A 25,179-nucleotide genomic window follows, 5' to 3' on the forward strand; every position below is an offset into this window, starting at 1 on the left:
TTTAAGAAGCGCATGATAGCCACAAAATCCTATCAGGGATTCACTGATGAAGCAAACTGGAGATGAGGAAGTTCTACTGAGTGAATTATCATCAAGTAGTAAAAGGGGGCTTGGCACAGAGTCAGGACACAATTAATTTCCTAAGAACTAAATAGTAGAAATACTAATGATCTTTTCAGTAATTCCATAATTCGGCATCTGGGAAATGTAAACTTCTAAAGGAATTTTCCTCATAAAAATTTCTGGCTGCATTTCCTAAATCCTTTTTATAATTTGCTTTCCTTTACTCTCTTCTTGCTCCCATACGGACTCACTAATATTCCAGAATAAATGGGCTTTCTTTTCTGAACCTGCCTCCTTCCCCATCATCCCTCTGCTCTCCCAAGCACACACATTTTTGCTCTTTCCTCCTCCCCTCAGCAAATGGGAACAAAGGAAGTGAGAAGCGTCTGCCTGCAATACCATTAGCTCTCTCATGAGAGCAGTTGCTCTGGGGAAGACAAGGTACGGGCATTTCACACTGGAACCTACTAGCCTAACAATGTCGGTGTGATTCTATAGTTCAGTGAGTTTTAAGTTGCTCTGGGTCAATTCATCAGAAAGAAATGAGGTGTAAAGTGGTGGATTATCAGGCATCACCAGTCCATCGGGAGACGTTTTTTGTAATGTTGCAGGTTGCCTTCCTGGGGAAGCAGACATTGAGATGGAGATAGCGTGCAGTATTTTTATTAGTGAGGGCTCTTTGGATCAACGTCTGTGGAAATGAAGGGAAGGAGGCAGGACTGGGCAGAGAGAGAAGTTGGAATGTGATACAGTCTCAGTGAAGACCTCCGCAAATCCCACGGGGAGCTCTGAAACTGGCATGGCCATGCACCCCAAGCTGGGGCAAAGGTCTAGGCCTTCAAAGCTTCACACTGACCTGTCATTGGATGCTGGCTATCTTGGGTCAGGTAACTCTTATAGCTGTGTACTAGTAGATGGGGGACTAAGACCTCCACAGCTGAAGAGGATCATAGCATCATATCAGAACATCCATTGCCTGTCCTTAAGAGCCTTGCTTTGTGATCTAAAATCTCTTACTTCAGAGGGTGATAACCTACAGTCAGGGCAAGTTATGAGCACATCTGCTTTCTACTGGTAGCACCAGTTCTCCTTTTTCCTCCTGTGCTTTCCCGGTTGTGATAATTATTTGTTCCTGGAACATAACATTCTGCTCCTAGAACATCTCTTCTATTCTGATCGCATTTTTAGAGTCGAATCACGTCTTGCATTTCCAAAGTCTACTAAGGACTCCCAGCCTTACACTTCTTAGCCCATATGAGTTAAAAGTAAAAAGAAAACCTAGAAGAATTTACAGTTGCTATGTGCACCATATCAGTCAGATATGAAAGGCTCAATTAATAGTTCGATTAACTACTCATAGGAATATACGGGCTTATTGGGAGTGAGGAGAAAAGAATTTCTTTTGGTGTGCCCTTCAAAGCCCTTGTTGGGGTTCAATTAACTCAGTCAGAAAATCCCCTCAATTCAAGAAGGTACTCCTCGCTTCTACCTCTTCATGTTACCTACACTCAAACTTTCCTCAGTTAACAATGTGCTGTAATATTCCATCAGGTGAGGTCATGCCATACCATGGGTGACAAGAGAATGGAGAAAGGACTGGAGTGGCAGCATCTGAAGGATTATGGGAAGGAAAACATACATAAGCAAGAGAAGGCAAGCTTTTGGGTAAGTCGTGACTCTCTCTGGGCAGTGTACATTCTAGTACATTGGATCTATCTGTACCATTTTCACGGTAATTCTGCAAATCTAAACCTATTCTGAAATAGTGTATTAAAAAATAATAGTCACTAATTTTGGCTTCATACCCGAGTTTCCATTATTTTTTAAAATCATGAAGCGCTGTTCTTTTTAAAGATCAACATATACAACATGAAGACAGGTATCATAGACTGTATTTGGAAATTGGTCCATTTTTAGAAAAGCAAATGGGTAGAAAACTACAGGTCCAATGAAAAGCAATCACATGTTGGCTTGGATTTCTGACAAGCTGTAGGAACAGAATCTGTGCCAACTTCTCAAGGCCAGCATACGTTCCAAGAAACCAAGGAACTGAATATTTTTATCTGCATTTCTTATTTTAAGTGCAGATTATGTCATTTACATAAATAAAATACCTCTACCAAAGTTATGTGGAGTAAATATATATGTATATACACATACATACTTATATACATATATGTATATTTTTAATTCTACCTTATTAGCCCCAAAAAAGCAGTGCTTTTGGCAGAAGGTTTGGTTTCTTGGCAAGGTAAGTGTAGGGCATATTCTAGATGTGCATACTACATGGTGAAGCAAAGTAGATTTTACAGTATTCATACTTCATATTTGGCTAAAACCTGGATGGGTAGCAGGTAAAAACACTATAAAAGGAAATTGTTTGTTTGGTTTTTTTTCCCATGAAAGGCTAGTTGATAATGTTTAGGTCTATAGCAGTGACCTCTCTTTTCAGAAGAGTTAACCCCTTAGTGACAGGCAAATGTTGAGCCTTTAATTCTGGCAGGCAATCAAAAGTGCAAAGAACACAGAGTGTTCACGATCACAGAGAGGAATGATCGCTATGTGCATCAAAGATAAACCACACACACATACATGCACGCACACACTGTACACATTCACTGCAGGCTACACAAGATTGAGAGTTACTTATGGAAGTCTGATGGACACAATTTGCACAAATTCCCTCTGCCTGGAGCTCAGACTGAGTACTGAGCTCAGCACTTTAAAGAAAGACAAAGTACTTCCTCTGAGAAGTAATCTTTTAACACTGAGAGAAATGGTCTTACTTGCTTTTGAAGTAGAATGCTGCACAGAACATGCCCACGATGACAATTCCAAAGATGATACATGAGATTGACAGCACCTGCCTCTGATAAACTTCTTCACTCTCTGGGAATTTGAAAAAGAGAATTAGAGCAGATGTTAGTACGGCACAGCAGAGACAATCTCCATCTTCGTACTTTTGAACTGCTAGGAGCATTTCAAAGCAAAGTTTTTTTGTTCCTGTCATGAATAGGAAAACATGAGGACGTTATCAGGATTCAGTTTCTTTGCAATGGTCTAATGGACAGCTGCTTTTATTTCTTTTTGTATGTGCACGGCTACATCAGAACTCATACACAGATATCACAATTATGAATCTTATTATCAAAAGACATTTCATGACTTGAGAACATACTGGGAACATACATTTTAAAAATTATTGTGGGGCCCAAAATAATGTGCTATCAGAACTTCCTATGCCAGTGATGACTTCCAATTTCTGTGATACTGATGCCACTGCATTTTCTGATTTGGTCCCTGGCCGTCAGTCTCCCATTCATCCACCCATTACTATGATTGACATCATTAATGAAAGAGAACTTCAATATACATGTGAATATTTACTCATTCCTCAATACCAGTGATCTGGCACAGTAACCTCAACCTCTACTACCAAGGTCATATCTTAGAGCATCCTATATTGCAAAAAATGACAAGAATTCAAAAACAAGCATTTCACTTTTCAGATATTGACATTTACACTTCTAGCTCATTTTCTGAAATATGTCTACTGAAACAGTTCTTCCGTCTCATCAAGACCTTTTTATCCATAGATCTCAGAACTTTCTTTCTGTTAATTATCCTCCTCTTGTCTTTATTTCTCTCTTTATACAGCACAGAGACTATAGTCTTTCCCTTTCTTTTCTTCCTTCCTTCCTTCCTTTCTCTCTCTCTCTTTCCCTTCCTTCCTTCCTCCCTCCCTCCTTTCCTTTCTTTCTTTCATTCTCCCTCTCTCCCCCTCCCTTTTTCCTGTCCTTCCCTTCCTTCTTTTCATTCTCCCTCCCTCCGTCCCTCCTTCCCTCTCTCTCTCCTTTCCTTCTTTCCTGAGATCATGCACTGTATCCTCTCTTCAGATACGACGGTACATTTTAAAGTATTTTCCTGCAGCAGTGTATTGGGAAACAATGTATTACAAGAACTATCCTCTCTTCTCTCCCCTCTTAGGCTTTATTTCCATTTTCAATGTCTTTATTCAGACTGGAGTATCAAAAAACAGAAAGTAAACCTAAGAGAAATACCACATTATCCACATTTCTGATTAAATGAAGAGGGGCAATCGTGTGGCCCTGGCAAGCCTTGGTTGACATTTTAAATTTTGAAAGTTTCAAATTAAAGAGATTAAAAAAAACGTGTCACTGAGACCTTGTTTGGGCATCTTGCCATCTTAAAGAATGTCATCCTTTCCATCCACATTTGTAAGCTCATTAAGTCTTCCAACTGAATTTGGGAACAAGTAAGTAGATGTACCAACTTAGAAAGAATTCCATTTCACTTAATTGCTGTGAGTTGATGACTCTAATGGAATAAGCATGATTTACATATAAGAATCTACTCCACCCTGCTTCTGCCAATAAAAAGAACTACGAAAATGGTGGATAATAATACTGTATCAACTAAACAATGATCTCCACATAACATCTATTGGGTGTTTTTGTTAGTTTTTAAAGCTAGTCAAATATAGACTGGGGAAATGCACAAAATCATTTCTGAGTTCAAAATCAAGAGTGAAATTAAAACTCCAAAGACTGCGAGTGGATTTATAGACCCAGGTATAGTTACAATGATGGTGCTCTCATGCCTTTGCTTCAGAGCGCTACACAAGAACCAGCACAATGAGGAGGAGGAAGCCAGGGGCTGGGAGTCTGGCAATTTTGGATCTGACTTTAATTTTAGCCACCTTTAATATGAGTAACCAAAGGTATACTACTTTCCCTTTAAAAATTTCAATTTTCTGTCTAAATAAAGGCAATGATATGAAATGCTGACTGTAATAAATGTTATAACAAAGAGGTATATAATCCTACAAAATAATATAATATGGAAAATTGACCTATTCACAGAGACCAGAGATTTTAAGTATAAAATAGGATCCAACTAGGCAAGAAGAATGGGGATGGGCAAAGTGGTCCAGGAAGAGAAGACAGCTTGTGCAAAGGCCCTGTGGTAGGAGTTAAAATGGCATGTTCAGGAATCTGGAAGTTATTTACCCTACCCCAGGGCCTCTGCACAAGTTATTTTCTATACTCTCTCAGCTTAGCAGAGCAACACGGAAACAACAGGACCATGGTATACAATGAACATGTCTTCACAATAGCAGGAAGGTACTGAAAAATTTGAAAGAAGAGGAGTGTGACATGATAATATTTACATTTATTTTTCCTGCAATTTACAGAAAAGATTAGAAGGGATAAAGTAAATGCTGAGTCCTGTTAGAAGGCCATTATATCAGCATAGACACGATGGATGTTTCTATGATAATAGTAACAACCATGATGGGCAGTAAACAGAAGTGAAAGCAGGTTTTTTAAATAAATAAATAAATTTATTTATTTATTTTTGGCTGCATTGGGTCTTCATTGCTGCACGCGGGCTTTCTTTAGTTGCTGTGAGTGGGGGCTACTCTGTTGCAGTGCGCAGGCTTCTCATTGTGGTGGCTTCTCTTGTTACGGAGCACGGGCTCTAGGAGCACAGACTTCAGTAATTGTGGCTCGTGGGCTCTAGAGCGCAGGCTCAGTAGTTGTAGCGCACGGGTTTAGTTGCTCCGCATCATGTGGGGTCTTCCCAGACCAGGGCTCGAACCTGTGTCCCCTGCATTGGCAGGCAGATTCTTAACCACTGAGCCACTAGGGAAGCCCAGCAGTTAGGCTGAAAATACTTAAGGTACTAGACGATGATGCTCTTAACTAAGATGGAGCTTTTTGGAGGGGAATCAGACTTGAAAGGAAAGATATCAAATTCAGTTTTGGAGTTCGTGAGTTTTAAAAGCCTATAAGATAGCCAAGTGGCAGTGTAAAGTAGACATTTACATGTATAGATCTGGGTTAAGAGGAGGAGACAGGGTTCCGGATAAAAATATTTGGGGTTATGCATGTACTGAAACCAAGTATGTTGATAAGACAGCCCCAGGAGAAAATATATAGTAATAAGAGAATCTTAGGCATTCTATTCTAAGATAGAGCTTTGAGAGACTCCAAAATTTCATGGAATGGTAGACAAGGATCCTGCAGAGGGAATTAAAAAAAAAAAAAAAAAAGGAGTGGCCAACCAGGCAAGAAAAAATAAATAAACAGAAAATAAAACAAACAACAATAATAAAATCTGATAGTGCCATGGAAGAAAAGATACAGGGTTTTTTTCCTAGAAAAATAGGCTACTGAATGCTTCTAAGAGGCCAAATAAAACAAAGTCCTTTAATTTAGTGACGTAGATGTTCCTGGAGAACCTGCATGAACAAGTTACTGGAACCATGAAGGCAGCCCCCCGCGGCTCCCTGGGTCCTCTGTCATGTATATCCCACGTACTGCAAGGCAAACGCACTTTCTCCAAACCTACCCTGTCTTCTACCACTTAGCCTGGATTTAGGATCTAGAATTCCAGCCTAACTCCTGAAAGCAGAGAATGCCTTACTTGTAATGAGGCAACCATGAACTTCACTGTACAGAAGTTGTGAGGATTGAGTGAGTTAGAATATACAGAGTACTGCAGTGCCTAACTTGGAGTAATCATTAAGTATTGGTCTGAACCAACATAAAATTGCCATGGGGGCAATAAATGGCTGGACATTGGCCGTTTAATTTGGTTATATCTAATATATGGTAACCATTGTTATTATTCTACGGAACATCGATATTTTTGCATTCCATTTTTTAAAAACCCAGATTATAAAGTCATTTCTGAGGGCAAAACCAATCTTTGGCTTGACCGGAATTGGTAAAGTGTGTTTGCGTTGTCTCCCAACTCTGTTCCTTTTTCTCTTCTGTGGTGCACAGGATTAGCTCCTCTCTTTTTATATGATCATATTTCATATGATAAAGGTGGAAAAAGAGAAGGTAATAACATTATGGTGAATTTTCGGAAACTGACATTGGACCAGTGGAAAAAATCCTTTCGGCAGGCAGCCTGGCCCAAGACTCTGAAAAACACCAGTGCTGCCCTTTGCTAACCCCACTCCTCCCCTGAACCCACCTCACTCAGGGAGCAGTGTGGCTGACCAGTGTTACCCCTCCATTTAAACACCAGCTACATCTGTTCTTATCTTCTTTCATCCACTGTCTTTATCAATAATGGGGAAAATACTACATACTTCACATATTTGTTTACAGATTCAATAGGAGAGCACAAATAAAGTGTCCATCTAGTGGCATGTAATGGATACACAAAATGCCAGTTTCCTTCCTTTTCCCTTTTTCTCCTGAAGCCAGTGTTGAAGCAAAAAAACACAACAAAACAACTGGCCTTTAAAATACTCTACTTCTCTAATGCAAAACTCACCTTACCCACAGGCAGTCAGTGACTTGCTGTCCCAGGGCCTCTCTGCCTGTGCCCTGAGACCTATACTGAAGGAATTTATTTGACTGTTGTTTTATTTACTGATCATTCCTTGCACTTTGCCTCTTGTTAACTGAATTTTTCTACTAGTAGTTTTGAATTTCCTATCCAGATGTTTTAGCAGATGAAATTCAAGTGATCCTCCTTGAGGAGGGGCTCTGTCTTTTAGAGTCTCCCCCAAACAGACTTCAGTGTGCTCCTGATCTCCAGAGACCCAGAATCCTTGGAAAACCTGTGGGTACAGCACTGTTTGCTACACCAGACAGCTTGCAGTTTAGGTCCTAGTATGCAAAGCTGCCTGAGGAAAAATGCTTTTGGAAGCTGTAATTCTCTTTAGACTGCTAAAAGTCTCTCTGTGAATACTTGTTAAACTCTACTATATTAAAAAAAAATTTATGCCCACAGAAAATCATAGCTGCAGCTTTTATATACCATTACCCTCTGGTTAGCTCTATGTTAAGGATAGAAGTGTGGGTGACCACATCCCTGTATATGTGAAGGAATGGGAAATGTTCTAAAAGGCAGCTCCACATCCCCTCCAAGTATGGAGCCCTGGGATCCCATAATTAAGTCTGTAAGAGATAAAACTCAAGCATGATTTCCTGAAATGTGTTGGCATCCAAGTAATGTGAAGCTTAAACACGGAGAGAGACAGACAGACAGACAGACAGACACACACACACACACACACACACACACACACATACACCTATAAGCCTGTAAGTCATATACAGGAGCAAAACTTTTCTGCCTAGACCACCTCATAGTCAACGTATGCAAATAAGACCCTTTGGGATGCCACCAGTAGGTGTCAGTGCAAGCATGATTACTCTGATAGTTCATTATGAAAGTCATCCTAACAATATCACCAGGGCTCCTTCTTATCCAAGTATTCATTATCGGAAGCCCTGCAGATAAAAGTCTACACAGAGAAGCAAAAGTCATTATAAGACAACAAGTTCACTAATGATCCCATTTATGAAATTAGTCTTCATTCTAGTCTTCCTTCCTGCCTAATTCTAGCATTTATTTCTCTTCATCAAGTCAACCTCATCATCTGGGTAAGTCAGTCTCTCCCTGATTGTAAGCCTATGAATTTTTGTCAAAATTTTAACTGCATTAAGTTTAAGTGGATTTATTTCAGTTTTAATTATTCCTAGAACAAGAGAGCCTCCTCCCAATTTTGTTCTTAAAAACCAACAAATGTTGGAGATAGATTAAAATATTAGGAGCTTACAACGAACTGCAGATGAACTGTGATTGGGAAAGAGAATGAAAGGAAAAAGAATATTTAGAATGTTAGAAACTGGGACTTGCACTTTTCCTGAAGTTGAAGTTGTCTTTTCTTGAACTTGAAGACAAAAACGAACAAGCGCTAAATGGCCTGATTACTGCATTAGTAAAGAAAAAAAAGTATTTCATTAAGGTGAAAGAGGTCCTGAAGGCAAATGAAATGGGTCCTCACCTTGAGATCAATGAGATTAAACACACAGTGGCAGGGAGGGGTAGTGAGAGAGTATGTGATGAGAATATCAGAAAGATTGAACAAGCGACGGCCTAGCCTCACGGCAAGGATCTCCGAGAATGCTGCTTTGGCAGGGGGGATAGGGGTCCAGCCCAACCATCTGAGTGCAGAGGAGCTGAGATGACCAGGAGGCACTGAAATGCTCCATATCTTTAGCTTGGTGTTATTTCTACTTGGAAGCCCCTTCCTCTTCCCTACTTGCAGAACTCCCACCATTATGGGTTGATTTGTGTCCCCCCCTGCACAAAGATTTTGAAGTTCTAACCCCCATAACTGTAAATATGAACTTCTTCGGATATGGCATTTTGCAGATGATCAAGTTGAAGTCATTAGGATGGACCCTAATCCAATATTACTGCATCCTCATCAGAAACAGAAATTTGGACACAGAGAAACACATACAGGGAGAACACCGTGTGAAGATGGAAGCAAAGTTTGGGGTGATGCATCCACAAGTCAAGGAAGGCTAAAGATTTCCAGGAAACCACCAGAAGCCAGGAGAGAGGCAGGAACAGATTTTCCCTCACAGCCCTCAGAAGGAATGAACCCTGCCAACACCTTGATCCTATACTTATAGCTTTCAGAACTATGACAAAATACTGCCACATTTCTGTTCTTTAACTACTAATTCGTGATATTTTGTTATGGGCAGTCCTAACAAATTAATATAGCCAATGATCCATAAATACTATCAGAATAAATACTACACAATGTAAGTACTATCCAATCTGAAAACTTTTCTCAAGAGCCCGTTTGCATTCCTTTTGCATCTTTCCATAACTGCATTGTCTTGTGTCAAAGATGCACATATCTGGGGCTTCCCTGGTGGCGCAGTGGTTGAGAGTCCGCCTGCCAATGCAGGGGACACGGGTTCGTGCCCCGGTCTGGGAAGGTCCCACATGCCGCGGAGCGGCTGGGCCCGTGAGCCATGGCCGCTGGGCCTGCGCGTCTGGAGCCTGTGCTCCGCAACGGGAGGGGCCGCAACAGTGAGAGGCCCACATACAAAAAAAAAAAAAAAAAAAAAAAAAAAAAAGGATGCACGTATCTGTTTTCCCACAGCCCAGTCTGAGAGCCCTCAAAGGCAAGAGCATCTTCATACAGGACCCTTGCACCTGGCTTGTGCTCGCTCTGTACAAGGGAGGGTATTCAGTAGGCTTTCATTGAACTCAACATTCTGGGTTGGATGTCTAATGACATTTTACTGGTTGGGTGGGCCCTCGGCCTGGTGAGGTAACAAAAAGAGGCAACATTTTCTTGGAAAAGGGGTCCTTTTACCCCAGGGATTCATTCTATTGCTCTTCACCATCCACTGTGGAAGGGTATCATTTAAAATACTTTGCAAAAGTAAAATAATTACTTCATAATAAAATGTTAGCTTTCAAAATTATATTTTATCTTATTTCCATACAAAGTGCTTTGAGATGTACATTATACATAAAATTTGATGTTTAAGGGGAAATAACAATTTAAATTAATAAACACATTTATTCTCAACCTGTAATTTCCTTTTCTTCCTGCACAGTCCCCACCAAATAGAAACCTTCCCATAATAATCCCTTATCTCTCTCCCTCCTTTCCCAAACAGTATAGCTCTGGCCGACTATAGATAAGTGAATGCTGTAAAACACATTAGGAAAAAAAATGAAAAGCCCTGGGTCTTCCCATTGGTATGCTTAACATGCACTGGCTTTCCAAGTGCTATTTCTCCCACAAATAAATTATAAGTAAAAAGCAAATTCAATCAAAATAAATCTATTGGTGAGTTTACAATGCTATCATAAAACCAGTCTTTGACTTCTGGCTTCAGGGTTAAAGGGTGTGAGAACTCTATTTTTCCTGAACCTGTAATAGTTGTCCCCCAATCCATACTCTTAACCCCAGTTTTTATCACTTAGGATTCACTGTTCATTGGCAGTTACATTCTAAGAGCAAGACATGTGACTTGGAATGATAACATGCTATTTTCTTGACAATGGGGAGAATCTGACCTAGTGGTTTTTAGGTCTTTTACTGTTTGACTTGTTTTGATAGAGTGAGAAATTGAATCCACCAAATCCATTTAAACGTTGCTTCACAGAACACTCAGGCCCAAAGTAACACCCAACCCTTCCCAGTCTGGTTTAATGGATCTCCACCTCCCTCAGCCAGGTGAGATGTAAGTTAAAGGAATATTAACTCCTATTGCCTTAAATATTAGGGGTGACCTGGCATGACCTATAAGCATCATCTGCAAAGTCAGCTATTTGCACAGCTACTTAGGGTGATAGCCCTGTAGCTATTTGCACTTCTCAGGCCCATGTTCTAAGTATCCCATCAGGGGCTGTCCTGAGTCAGGTTGGGTACCAGACAGCAAAGCAGAGACCTCTGCACTCTAGGCAGTGGTTCTCTACCCTGGCTACAGCTCTGAAATAACTGCAAAGTTTTTCAAACACATCTGCAACTGGGCCCTACCCCAGAGCCAGAGATCTGAATTTCCAGCACTGTGACTCTAGCTTTGTATTTGTTCAAATCTACTTAAGGCAGCCAAGACACAGTAAAAGAAGCAAAGCACAAACAAACAAAAACAAAAAAGGAAAAATTAACTTTAGTTATAAATTTCATTTACCCAGCATATTGAAAACAATATCACTTCAACATGGAATCTCTATTAAAAATATTAGTAAAATGTCCATCAACAGATGAACGGATAAAGAAGATGTGGTACATATATACAATGGAATACTACTCGGCCATAAAAAGGAACGAAATAATGCCATTTGCTGCAACATGGATGGACCTAGAGATTATCATACTAAGTGAAGTAAGTCAGAGAAAGACAAATACCTTATAACACTTATATGTGGAATCTGAAATATGACACAAATGAACTTATTTATGAAAACAAAAACAGACTCACACACATAGAAAACAAACTTATGGTTACCAAAGGGGTAGCAGGGGTTGGGGGGGGAGAGAAATTAAGAGTTTGGGATGAACATATACACACTACTATATATAAAATAGGTAAACAAGAAGGATCTACTGTATAGCACAGGGAACTATACTCAATACCTTGTAATAACCTATAATGGAAAAGAATCTGAAACAGAATATATATTTATATAAAACGGAATCACTTTGCTGTATACGTGAAACTAACACAACATTGTAAATTAACTATACTTCAATAAAAAAATAAAATAAAACAAAATGTTCACAAGTGCTGATGTCAGAAAGACCTGTGTCAAGTGATCCTTCTGTCATTATAAAACATGACTTTTGAGTTTCATCTCTTTTACCTAAACAAAGGGCAGTAGGGGGTAATTACGGATATACAATAATATTATGCTGTAGCTATGCATGTCCTTCCTTCCCAGTTAAGTTAAAAGAAACAAATTGTCATCCAGCAATGATACCAACAGGAGCTTGGTGACAAGTTTATTTCAGCATGGAGTAAGCTACAGGATCCAAGAAGATGACAGGGTTAGTTCCAAAAGGTAAGTACAGTAATGGTTCTACAGAGGCAGAAGCAACAGAGGATACTTGCAAAGAATCTCTCAAAGATATATCCAGAAGCAAGTTAAACCACACATGACCCATAAGGAAAGTGATTCAAGCATCTGGCTATAGCTGAAACAAATAGATTTTAAGGTATCTGGAAAATTCTCAAGTCTCTGTGGTGTTTATATATATAACCTTCAAGAAAAATATGTAGAGAATTCAAGTTTACTCTGTCCTAGCCATATCATAGCAATCATTCTTGTCTTGTAACAGCAGTTGTATCCAGAGAGCTGCAGAGTCTGCTGTCTTGCCCACATGTGCATTCATGCTTAGAGAAAAATAAATATCTTTTGGCGTTATGGACTGTAATAACCACGTCTTTTATTTTCTATTTCTGTTGCTTTGACGTCTGGGCCTTGCTGACCCTGAAGGAATGGCCCCTCCCAGGATTAGCTGATTCCTAGAGGTAGTAAGCCACTAGCTTATGCGTGTACTTTTCAAATACAAACCAACCAATTCAGAGAGCACACTCCCAACCACCACCTTATCAGGCTCTCACACTTTGGGCTACTGTCCATCTGTCCCAGTCACTCCAGGCTCAGGTACTATGACAACTAAGGACAGTCCCCATGCCCCAGAGTCTGCTGAAATTATTCAAACTAGCGAATTCTAAGCCTACTTACTCTGCCTCACCCACTGCTTCCTGTGGAGGCCACAACAAAGGCTTTTGCCCACAGTTTCTCCTTCTCCTGGGCCTCCTGACACAGCTGGGTATTCCCTCATGGGTCCCTGAGAGCAGACTGTGGTCCCCCTGCTTGGGAATGTGAATAATAAACTATCTTCTCAATAGCAGTTGTTTCATGCTCTGTTGGCCTTATTATTTCTCAAATTTTCTATTAATACACTATGTTTTGGAACATAGGCTATTCAAATGAATGTTTTGAAAGGATTGTGTGACATGCTAAGGAATTGTAAATACTTCAAAAAAGGCTGAACGTTTGCTTTTCTAAAGCAAAAAATAGCTGCTTAGATCAATCTAACGGAGTAACCACTACCCATTGGAATAACTCATAAGGGCTTCATCTCTGAACAGGATTAAAATTTATTAGCCGAAGTTACTGTCTGTCTATTGGAGTCTCTCCTGCATCCCATATCAGACACTGCTCTACAATTATACTTTGGCTACAAAGATAAACAAGGTAGAATTCTACAAATCCTATATCTAGCTGGTGAGATGGGCATATAAAAATAAATATGAAACATTGTGGTAAACGTTTATGAACTATGAGCAGAGTGATGTTTTCAAGCTGAGTAGTCCATACTACCCAAGGCAATCTACAGATTCAATGCAATCCCTATAAAAATTCCAATGGCATTTTTTTTTTAAAGAAATAGAAAAACAATCCTAAAATGGAACCACAAAAGACCTTGCATAGCCAAAGCAGTCCTTAGAAAGGAGAATGGAGCAGGAGGCATCACACTTTCTGATTTCAAACTGTACCACAAAGCTACAGTAATCAAAACATTATGGTATTGGCATAAAAATAGACACATGGACTGAGGGAACAGAATATTCTGCCTGTGTATGAGACTGAGTAAGTGACAATGAAGACTCCAGAGAAGACATCAGGAACAGTTGCCTGAGTGATTGTGCAAGGGAGGGACACCACACTTCTTTCTACTTCTGACAATCACTTGAAACAATGTAAGAAAGCTAGTGTGTGCATGACATGGTAGATGCTTCCTCCCAAAGGGCAAGATACAAAAATGGGCATAGCTTTATTCACACTGTCTATACAGCGTGTGAGTCCCAAGCACTGGGTGGAAGTGCTTTGACTACTCCCTGGATAACAGTGTCATGAAGGTTCTCACCCTGCTCAGCTTTCAAGAAACAATCATTTAATGTCCGTTGTTCTTCCTTCTGCATCACCCTTTTCACCAAGTATCACAATATTTCTGGCTCAGTGACCTTCTTTCCCCTGAGAACTGTGAGAGTTGCACTTTTCCCATTGAGAGGATATGATTTGCTCAGTTGCAGAGCAGGGGTCTCAGTGTCAGACCCTCTACCTTGAGCTTGCTGGACAGAAGCAGCCAGTGTTTTCTGCATCATCTGATCCTACTGAGTTTGACTTTGTTCACAGACAGAGAACACACGCACACACGCAGCCCCCCCCCCCACACACACACCCCCTCTAGTTTGGGGCAGTGGCAAATCCAGCTACCAGGTCTGCATATTCTAAAAGATATCAATGGCCAAATCAGAGTCCATTCAGTTGAAGAGCCCAATAACTTTGAGCAGATCATCATAGCAGCAGGACAACTGTTGACATGTCCTGCTTAAATTTACAAAAAATAACCAAAAACAAACAGGTGACATCTTCATCCAATTAAATAGAGTTTACCCAGTTTTCATTGTTGTTGTTGCTAAAGACATTTACAAGTTAAACTTGTACTAGGATAGAAAACAACTCAAGTAATTGTCATGGCACAAAGAAGTATCTGAAATAGTTTTCAGGAGGCTATCACAGCTATACTTATGGCCCTATTCATATTCTCTTAAACATATTTCATTGCTTACCTCATTAAGTGGAATTGAATAACATATGCACTCCCTTCCAGAAAAGGCGATCCCTCTGCAGCACAGATAGTAGGGGAAGCACAAGAAGGTGGGGCTAGAAATGGGGCAAGACTGCCCCCAGGACTATTCTCCATTGAAGGCAAGGGGACTATGAAATAGGGTCTGCAGAGGTGAAGTCAGAATTACAAAGCAAGCAGGCTGTCCTACTAAATCATCAATTCCAAATAGTCACTACAGAGGGGAAAACAAGGTACTGGCCACAGAATGAAAACGATGGGGGCGGGGGAGGCAGGTGAAGGAATGAAGAGGAGGAAATGGAACCTAGAATGCTACTGCAGGGGTTTGGGGAACATCCCTGTGATCCTGCCCATGGACAGAGTGGGAGCTAAGACTGTAAACTGATTGAGACAAATGTCCAGCTATGATCCTGTAGGCAGGATAAAAACGGACAACCTTTAACTTCATTTTAGAGATGAGGAAACTGAGGCTCAAAGAGGTTAATATAATAACTTAAGAGTAACAGACCTGGGTCCCAAACTCATGCCCCATGCCAGATAGTTCTGCAACCGTTGCTTTGTCCTGCATCTCCCCTTTCTCCATGCTTGAGGAAGCCAAAAGGGGAACCATGCATTCTTCCTCCTATACCCAAAGGCTGACTGAACAGGACTCCCCTGCAAACTAAAACTAAGCAAAAATAGAAACATAAACCAAAAAAGCATTTTATTAAAAAACCAAACATGAAACATGTAGTCTAGGCTCACAAGGAGCTCAAAATCAAACAGAAGAGGCAATGTACATTTAAAAATGTGATAAAAGAAGTTTCAGGACTTCCCTGGTGGCGCAGTGGTTAAGAATCTGCCTGCTAATTGAGGGGACATGGGTTCAAGCCCTGGTCCGGGAAGATCCCACATGCCACGGAGCAACTAAGCCTGTGCACCACAACTACTGAGCCTGCACTCTAGAGCCCGTGAGCCACAATTACTGAGCCTGTGCACCACAACTACTGAATCCCGAGCACACTATAGCCTGTGCTCCACAACAAGAGAAGCTACGACAACGAGAAGCCTGTGCACTGCAAGGAAGAGTAGCCCCCGCTCGCCACAACTAGAGAAAGCCCGTGTGCAGCAACGGAGACCCAACACAGCCAAAAATAAATAAAAAATTAATTAATTTTTTAAAAAGTTTCAAAAGAGAAATGGAAGCTGGGATGTAAAGTGAGGAGACAGGAACTGCCACTTGTTAATATTGAATGACCCTGTGGCAGGCACTCTGAGCAACACGTAATTAACTTCTTTCTACACATGTTCGAAGGTCTGGAGATCTCAAGGGACCTTCCCAAAGTTATACAGTTAGAAGGTGAAAGGTAGAATCAAGAAACCAACCCAATTGTGTCTGGCTCCAAAGTTCAAGCATGTCTTGCTTCATTATCTGCTTCATTAACATTTATTTAATTAAAGTCTTGAAGTTACTAAATGGTAAGCATCTCAAAAATAAGTTTATGAAATAAAGGATGGATGAATATGTACATGAAAATCACTAAGTTTCCTATCCCTGCTGAGGGAACAGGTGTGGGATATAATGGAAAATAGATCAGGCATGACGTTAAAATTTTTAGACTAAATTGAAATTGGGTGGGATTGTCATTTCAGGAGAAGAGAGGACAAAGCCGTTGGTAGAGGGCATGTGAGTTCGCCATCCTCCCCCTCACCTCCAGGTAACTGTACATTTTGTTCTTCTGCCTGGGATGGCCTCCTTGCCTCTCTCATCTCCTCCACCAAGGTAGAAGCATATCATTTAGCCTGAAGATTTCCACGAGAAGGAAGTTTTCCCTTATCTCGTGCTCCCACAACTCCCATGGTGAGGTTTCCATTTTATGTGTTTCTGGAGAAAGCAATGGGGTAATCTCCATTATGTCAGTTATCACATTGTGTTACAGTCCCTTGGTGAGTTATTTATCTTCACTTTAATCTGCACGTTCCTGGGAGCTTTACTGACTGTTCTGTTCTCATTTTGTTCCTGTTTTGTTCTGTGTTGTTCCAGAAAATACGGAAAAACAACATAATGGGAATGCGCTCAGCTTGGACTCTGAACTGGCGCATGCCAATAGACTGCAAGTATGTCTGAGAAACCAGGACCCCGTGTGCTTGAACCTGTAGACGACAAACACAATCGAGTTCCTTGGAGGGATCCAGATAAGGCAGATCATCCACCCTATCACTGAGTTTGTTCAGATCCAAGCCCATACTCATGTGTGTTTAGACTGAGATTACCCTGGAATTCTCAGTACTCTTGAATTTTACTTGTAGAGGGATGATTCTGTTTATAATTTTCTGTTCACTAAACATCCCTTCTTAAGCTTTACTGACATTGCTAATCGTGGTAGGTGTGTCATGACATAACCTATTCCTATGTAACAAATATTATCTGAAACATTGTAAGGAAATTGCTACAAAAGGGGAAATTGTGAAAGAAAAAAAACAGGCATATGCAGGCTCTAACAGTAGTGCTGGAGGAATATAAGGACACTCTCTTCTTTCCACTTTCGGTCAGTATCCCCTGCCACTCACACAAGCTATTACCTTCAGAAAAAAGTTCACACAGTGATATTCCTGGATGAAATCAGCAATTGTGAAAAATCTAAAACTACAGGGAAGCTCATGCGCCCAAGGAAGAGATGTGCAGAAATTCTGGATGGCCTGTTGCCTCTACGGGCTGAGACAGCTCAGGCAGGAGGTCCACGTGAGCTGAAATATGCCAAAATCTTCCTGTTGTCTTATACACAGCAAAGATTCATTCTGTTGGAGTCAAATACCACATTGATCACTTATGACAGATCGAAAGCATATAGTAACTAAGGAAGAAAGACAAACTTGTAAACAACAATTGTTGGAAGAATAAGTAGCTCACAGTTGGAATAAAATTCATCCTGTAAACAAGTCCATACCATACATCTCTACCATCTGGGAAGAGAAATCTCATAGCTGGGGACTGTTTTTTTAGTTTTGTTTTGTTTTTTAATTATTTTATTTTTGGCTGCGTTGGGTCTTTGTTGCTGCACACAGGCTTTCTCTAGATGTGACGAGAGGGGGCTGCTCTTCATTGCGGTGTGTGGACTTCTCATTGCGGTGGCTTTTCTTGTTGCGGAGCATGGGCTTTAGGCGCACGGGCTTCAGTAGTTGTGGCACGTGGGCTCAGTAGTTGTGGCTCACGGGCTCTGGAGCACAGGCTCAGTAGTTGTGGCGCATAGGCTTAGTTGCTCTGCGGCATGTGGGATCTTCCCGAACCAAGGCTCGAACCCCATTCCCTGCATTGGCAGGTAGATTGTTAACCACTGCGCCACCAGGGAAGTCCCCTGGGGGTTATTTTAAAACTTGCTTTTTGAAAGATAAAATGGTGGTAGCATCCCCCAGGACTTAGAAATGACAGTCAGGTTTTGGATAGAGTGGCTCAAAAACAAAAACAAAAAAACTTCATTTCAGGAAAGAACAACAGAGTTAAGACAGTTGTGAAGAGTAGAACATATATTTCCTGCTACTCTCCCACCCCCACATTATCATTGGAGCATCTTATAGGGTTGGCAGGAGAGAGTATTATCATTTTGATTTTCAACAAAATTTCCTGTGCCTAAGCAGACATGCGTGCTATGTGTGACAGAAGTACCATTCTCATAATTTCCAGAAGAAAACATTGCATTTAACAATACTAGAAATTTCCCCCAAATGCATTTGTTGCTGATTCTGAGGCATCCGTTCTCTTTTAGGGCAATTCATGTTTTGTCTCCACTTAAGAGACCCTGAGTGGCATCACAACAGAGGACCTCCCATGCAATACTGTGGAAATAAGTCATCTCAGGATGAGTGAGCTCTGCAATACAGAAACAAGGAAATACAGAAAAGCAAAATGAGTGTAGGGTGTGAGGGGATGTGAGCACAGCATAAGTGCACTTGTGCTGGTAAAGATCAGGGATCAGCAAAGGACAATCCACAGTCAAATCCAGCTGGATGGTCCATTTTTTGTAAATAATGTTTTGTCTGAGCCATCATTTGTTTATGTATTGTCCATGGCTGCTCTTGTACTGCAAGGCAGAGTTGAGCAGCTGCAGCAAAGTACGCAAAGCCCGAATATTAACTATTTGGCCCTTTTACAGGAACATTTTCCTAATCCCTGGAGTAGATAAAAAGAAATTCAATGAAAAAAAAGTACTCTGTCACAAGAGGTACAATAAAAATTTAAATAATGTCTCAAATTAATATTTTAAAATATTTGTTAAAAAATTCTAAAACAGCACCTTAAATTGTCAAAGAATAACTTTAGTTCTTTTACTGTGCTGGGTAAACATGGAGTCTATCAGCCAATGGAAGCCACCTCCCTCAGCATTGGCTAACAAAGGCCAATGTGCCTTCTATGACTAGAGCCTGGGGATTCAGCTTTTAAGGCAAGAGCCTTGAGGTTCACTGGGGGGCCCTGAGCAGATGCAGATAGCAGGGTCCTCTGATTGGTTTAGGCACAAAAGTTCGGCTGATGCTGATGAGCTGGGCCAACAAGAGTCTTTTCCAGAAAACTAAACTGGAGACCAGAAGGAGGGGTCAGTTAGGAAAGGGAGCAAAATAGGAAATACAAAAAAAAAAAAAAAAAAAAAAAAAAAAAAAAAATAAGGACCAAAGAGAGACAAGGGGCAGCTGAGTCATGTTAAATGGATGTACAAGCCAAAGGGGGATCCACCTAGAATTCTCCACAAGTCTGAGAGGAGAAATATTTTCTCATGAGTAGAGCCACACTTTAACATTATTCCAGAGTCTGAGAAAGGCCAGGCCTCCAGGTCAAAATCCCTGTTAATTTTAATTTTTTTCCTATTTTTCCCTATTGCATTTATCAATGTCTCCAGGGTTTTTGTTTTGTTTGTCTATTGGTTTGTTTGTTTTAATTAAAAGAGCTTAAGGAGCAGAGATGGAAATGGGAACAACTTCCTGTAAGGAAATAATTACTGGGCACAACAAACTGTATCCCAGACAAGAGGGCTCACCCTAAAAAATATAAAGGAAAGCAGAGAACAATTTCAGAGGTGTGATACTTTGTGGGCATACAAGCAACTATCACTTTTAACAAGCTTTTATTTCTTCAGTCACCAAAATGTTCCCTAAGGTAGTCGGAGCCTGCAGACCTCAGTTATAATAAAACTGGCTGGTGCAAGTTAATCATAATGTGGTAGTGTGGAGCCAATAGCATGCTTGGTATATAAGTGGATGAATGGCTTTTAGCTAGAAAGTTTTTTAAACTTCCACCTGAATGATCTGCCTGACTGCTTGAATCTCCTGAAAATCTAGGGCTGCCTGCCCCTGCTTGTCCTGCCACCCTCAATATTTTTGCTAGCCTGGACTGGTCCCCAAAGGGGGCACATGGCTGTCCTCTCTCTGTGAAAGCCTATGGCCATAGGACATAGCCCCAGTTCAAGCTGCTGGTTCTGTACTGTCGAATGGCAGATAGATGCATTCTTACTCCTCCAAGCAAGGAATGATTTCATTTTCCTAATCATATATAGGTTGCAAATAACAGCACCCGCTTTTCCCAGCCCTTGGGTGTGCCTGAACTCTACATGAGTGACAAGAAATAACTTTTGGCTAGGGGATCTTCTCGTTTCTCCATGACTGGGACTTAGGAGGGCAGGAGGTGGCATGAAAATGTGCTTGAGTGTTGTTCCTGTTCTGTGTAGCTGTGGCCTCTGTGGAAAGATGCCACTGACAACAACAGTAGCAATGGCAAGTATAATGGGAACATTTACTGATCACTTACAATACAAAGCTTTTTGGGTGCAAAGTTCTTTAGCCCTCTCTGCAGTTCTGAGGCCATTATTAACCTTACTTGCACTTGAAGAAATCGAGGCATGAAAAAACTAAACTATATGTTCAAGTTCAAATAAAAAATAAGTTGTCTCAGACAATCTGTCTCTAGAACCCATACTTTTAACCACTACATGTTACTGCCTAGATGGAGAAAACAGACATCTTCTTCCACCACCTTTGTAACTAGAAAATCAGTCTTTAATCAAACTAAAATAATGTTAGAGAGGTGTAGGGTAGGATGAAAGAGACCATACTCTAGAGTCAGAGAGTCTTGGGCTAATATCAGTTCTACCTTGGATTAAGCAAGGATAATTTTAAGGACATCCCTGTCCTCCCCTAGCTTCAGGGCCCTCGTCTGTAAAACAGGGATGTCAATACCTTCAGTGCAGGGTTTTTGTGAAGATAATAAAATAATGGATGTTAAGTCCCCCAAATATAGTGTCTTATACATAATGAGTAATCACTCCCAAAAGTAGGCCTTTCTTCTTCCTTTCTAAAGCATTAGGTCTCTTTAAAACTATGGAGGAGTGTTTATGGAAGGTCTTTGCTATTATATAACAGAATAAATAATCTCATGAATTGCCTGAGCTATTCAACAGCCAAGAATTCTCTTTTGAAAAGCTGAGGTGAACCAACTGCTGAACAATCATCGCAAGTAAACACTGGAACTCACCAAAAAAATACCCCACATCCAAAGATAATGGAGAAGCTACAATGAGATGGTAGGAAGGGTGCAATCACAATAAAATCAAATTCCATAACTGCTGGGTGGGTGACTCACAAATTGGAGAACACTTATACCACAGAAGTCCACCCACTGGAGTGAAGGTTCTGAGCCCCACGTCAGGATTCTCAACTTGGAGGTCCAGCAATGGGAGGAGGAATTCCCAGAGAAACAGACTTGGAAGGCAAGCAGGATTTGATGGCAGGACTTTGACAGGACTGGGGGAAACAGAGACTCCACTCTTGGAGGGCACACACAAAGTACTATGTGCATCGGGACCCAGAGGAAGGAGCAGTGACCCCATAGGAGACTGAACCAGACCTACCTGCTAGTGTTGAGGGTTTCCTCCAGAGGCGGGGGTTGGCTGTGTCTCACCATGAGGACAAGGACACTGGCAGCAGAACTCCTGGGAAGTTCTCCTTGGTGTAACCCTCCCAGACTCCACCATTAGGCCCACCAAAGAGCCCAGGTAGACTCCAGATTTGGGTCGTCTCAGGCCAGACAACCAACAGGGAGGGAACCCAGCCCCACACATCAGCAGACAAGCAGATTAAAGTTTTACTGAGCTCTGCCTACCAGAGCAACAGCCAGCTATACCCACCAGCAATCCCTCAAATCAGGAAACTTGCACAAGCCTCTTAGATAGCCTCATCCACCAGAGGGCAGACAGCAGAAGCAAGAAGAACTACAGTCCTGAAGCCTGTGGAACAAAAACCACATCACAGAAAGATAGACAAGATGAAAAGGCAGAGGGCCATGTAGCAGATGAAGGAACAAGACAAAATCCCAGAAAAACAACTAAATGAAGTGGAGATAGGCAACCTTCCAGAAAAAGAATTCAGAATAATGATAGTGAAGATGATCCAGGACCTTGGAAAAGAATGGAGGCAAAGATGGAGAAGATGCAAGAAATGTTTAACAAAGACATAGAAGAATTAAAGAAAAAACAAACAGAGATTAACAATACAATAACTGAAAAGAAAAACTGGAAGGAATCAATAGCAGAATAACTGAGGCAGAAGAACGGATAAGTGACCTGGAAGACAGATGGTGGAATTCACTGCTGCAGAACAGAATAAAGAAAAAAGAATGAGAAAAAATTAAGACAGCCTAAGTGACCTCTGGGACAACATTAAATGCAACAAAATTCACATTATAGGGGTCCCAGAGGAGAAGAGAGAGAGAAAGAACCTGAGAAAATCTTTGGAGAGATTATAGTCAAAAACTAAACTAACATGGGAAAGGAAATAGCCACCCAAGTCCAGGAAGCACAGAGAGTCCCATACAGGATAAACCCAAGGAGAAACATGCCGAGACACATAGTAATCACACTGGCAAAAATTAAAGACAAAGAAAAATTATTGAAAGCAGCAAGGGAAAAACGATAAATAGCATACAAGGGAACTCCCATAAGGTTAACAGCTGATTTCTCAGCAGAAACTCTAGAAGCCAGAAGGGAGTGGCATGACATATTTAAAGTGATGAAAGGGAAGGACTTACAACCAAGATTACTCTACCTAGCAAGGATCTCATTCAAATTAGATGGAGACATCAAAAGCTTTACAGACAAGCAAAAGCTAACAGAATTCACCACCACCAAACCAGCTTTACAACAAATGCTAAAGAAACTTCTCTAATGGGAAACACAAGAGAAGAAAAGGACCTACAAAAACAAACCCAAAAGAATTAAGAAAATGGTAACAGAAACATACATATCAATAATTACCTTAAATGTGAATGGATTAAATGCTCCAGCCAAAAGACACAGGCTCACTGAATGGATAAAAAAACAAGACCCATATATATGCTGTCTACAAGAGACCCACTTCAGACCTAGGGACACATAGAGATTGAAAGTGAAGGGATGGAAAAAGATATTCCATACAAATGGAAATCAAAGGAAAGCTGGATTAACAATGCTCATATCAGATAAAATAGACAGTAAAATACAGAATATTACAAGAGACAAGGAAGGACATTACATAATGATCAAGGGATCAATCCAAGAAGAAGATATAAAAATAATAAATATATATGCACCCAACATAGGATCACCTCAATACATAAGGCAGCTGCTAACAGCTATAAAACAGGAAATCAACAGTAATACAATAATAGTGGGGGACTTTAACACCTCACTTACACCAATGGACAGATCATTCAGACAAAATATTAATATGGAAACACAAGCTTTAAATGACACAACAGACTAGATAGATTTAACTGATTTTTATAGGACATTCCATCCAAAAACAGCAGACTACACTTTCTTATCAAGTGCGCATGGAACATTCTCCAGGATAGATCATATCTTGGGTCACAAATCAAGGCTTAGTAAATTTAAGAAAACTGAAATCACATCAAGCATCTTTTCTGACCACAACACTATGAGATTAAAAATCAATTACAGAGAAAAACATGTAAAAAACATAAACACATGGAGGCTAAACAATACATTACTAAATAATCAAGAGATCACTGAAGAAATCAAAGAGAAAATCAAAAAACACCTAGAGACAAATGACAATGAAAACACGACGATCCAAAACCTACAGGATGCAGCAAAAGCAGTTCTAAGAGGGAAGTTTATAGCAATACAATCCTACCTCAAGAAACAACAGACATCTCAAATAAATAATCTAACCTTATGCCTAAAGGAACTAGAGAGAGAAGAACAAACAAAACCCAAGTTAGTAGAAGGAAAGAAATTATAAAGATCAGAGCAGAAATAAATGAAATACAAACAAAGAAAACAATAGCAAAGATCAATAAAACTAAAAGCTGGTTCTTTGAGAAGATAAACAAAATTGATAAACGTTTAGCCAGACTCATCAAGAAAAAGAGGGAGAGGACTCAAATCAATAAAATTAGAAATGAAAAAGGAGAAGTTACACAGACACTGCAGAAATATAAAGCTTCCTAAGAGACTACTACAAGCAACTCTATGCCAATAAAATGGACAACCTGGTAGAAATGGACAAATTCTTAGAAAGGTATAACCATCCATGACTGAACAGGACGAAAGAGAAAATATGACCGGACCAATCACAAGTAATGAATTTAAAACTTTGATTAAAAATCTTCCAACAAACAAAAGTCTGGGACCAGATGGCTTCACAGATCAATTCTATCAAACATTTAGAGAAGAGCTAACACCCATCCTTCTCATACTCTTCCAAAAAATTGCAGAGGAAGGAGCACTCCCAAACTCATTCTATGAGGCAACCATCACCCTGATCCCAAAACCAGACAAAGATACTACAAAAAAAAGAAAATTACAAACCAATATCACTCATGATTATAGATGCAAAAATCCTCAACAAAATACTAGCAAAGAGAATTCAACAGAACATTAAATGGATCATACACGATGATCAAGTGGGATTTATCCTAGGGATGCAAGGATTCTTCAATATATGCAAATCAGTCAATATGATACATCATACTAACAAATTGAAGAAGAAAAACCATATGATCATCTCAATAGATGCAGAAAAAGCTTTTGACAAAATTCAAAACCCACTTGTGATTAATATACCCTCCAGAAAGTAGGCATAGAGGGAACTTACCTCAACATAATAAAGGCCATATATGACAA

The 25,179-nt window shown here is 40.3% G+C and overlaps 1 protein-coding gene across 11 annotated transcripts in view; it reads right to left on the bottom strand.

The window, feature by feature from the left end:
• The window catches only part of NRG3 (neuregulin 3), a 1,064,095-nt gene that overhangs the window by 36,101 nt on the left and 1,002,815 nt on the right, over positions 1-25,179 (bottom strand). For all 11 annotated transcript variants that reach the window (XM_067025241.1, XM_067025240.1, XM_067025235.1 and 8 more), the window contains exon 5: positions 2,850-2,952. In XM_067025241.1, the coding sequence (XP_066881342.1) occupies positions 2,850-2,952 (103 nt within the window). The remainder of the gene's footprint in view (positions 1-2,849; positions 2,953-25,179) is intronic.

Source organism: Kogia breviceps, chromosome 2 (assembly GCF_026419965.1).
Source record: "Kogia breviceps isolate mKogBre1 chromosome 2, mKogBre1 haplotype 1, whole genome shotgun sequence".
Classification (NCBI taxonomy): Eukaryota; Metazoa; Chordata; class Mammalia; order Artiodactyla; family Physeteridae; genus Kogia; species Kogia breviceps.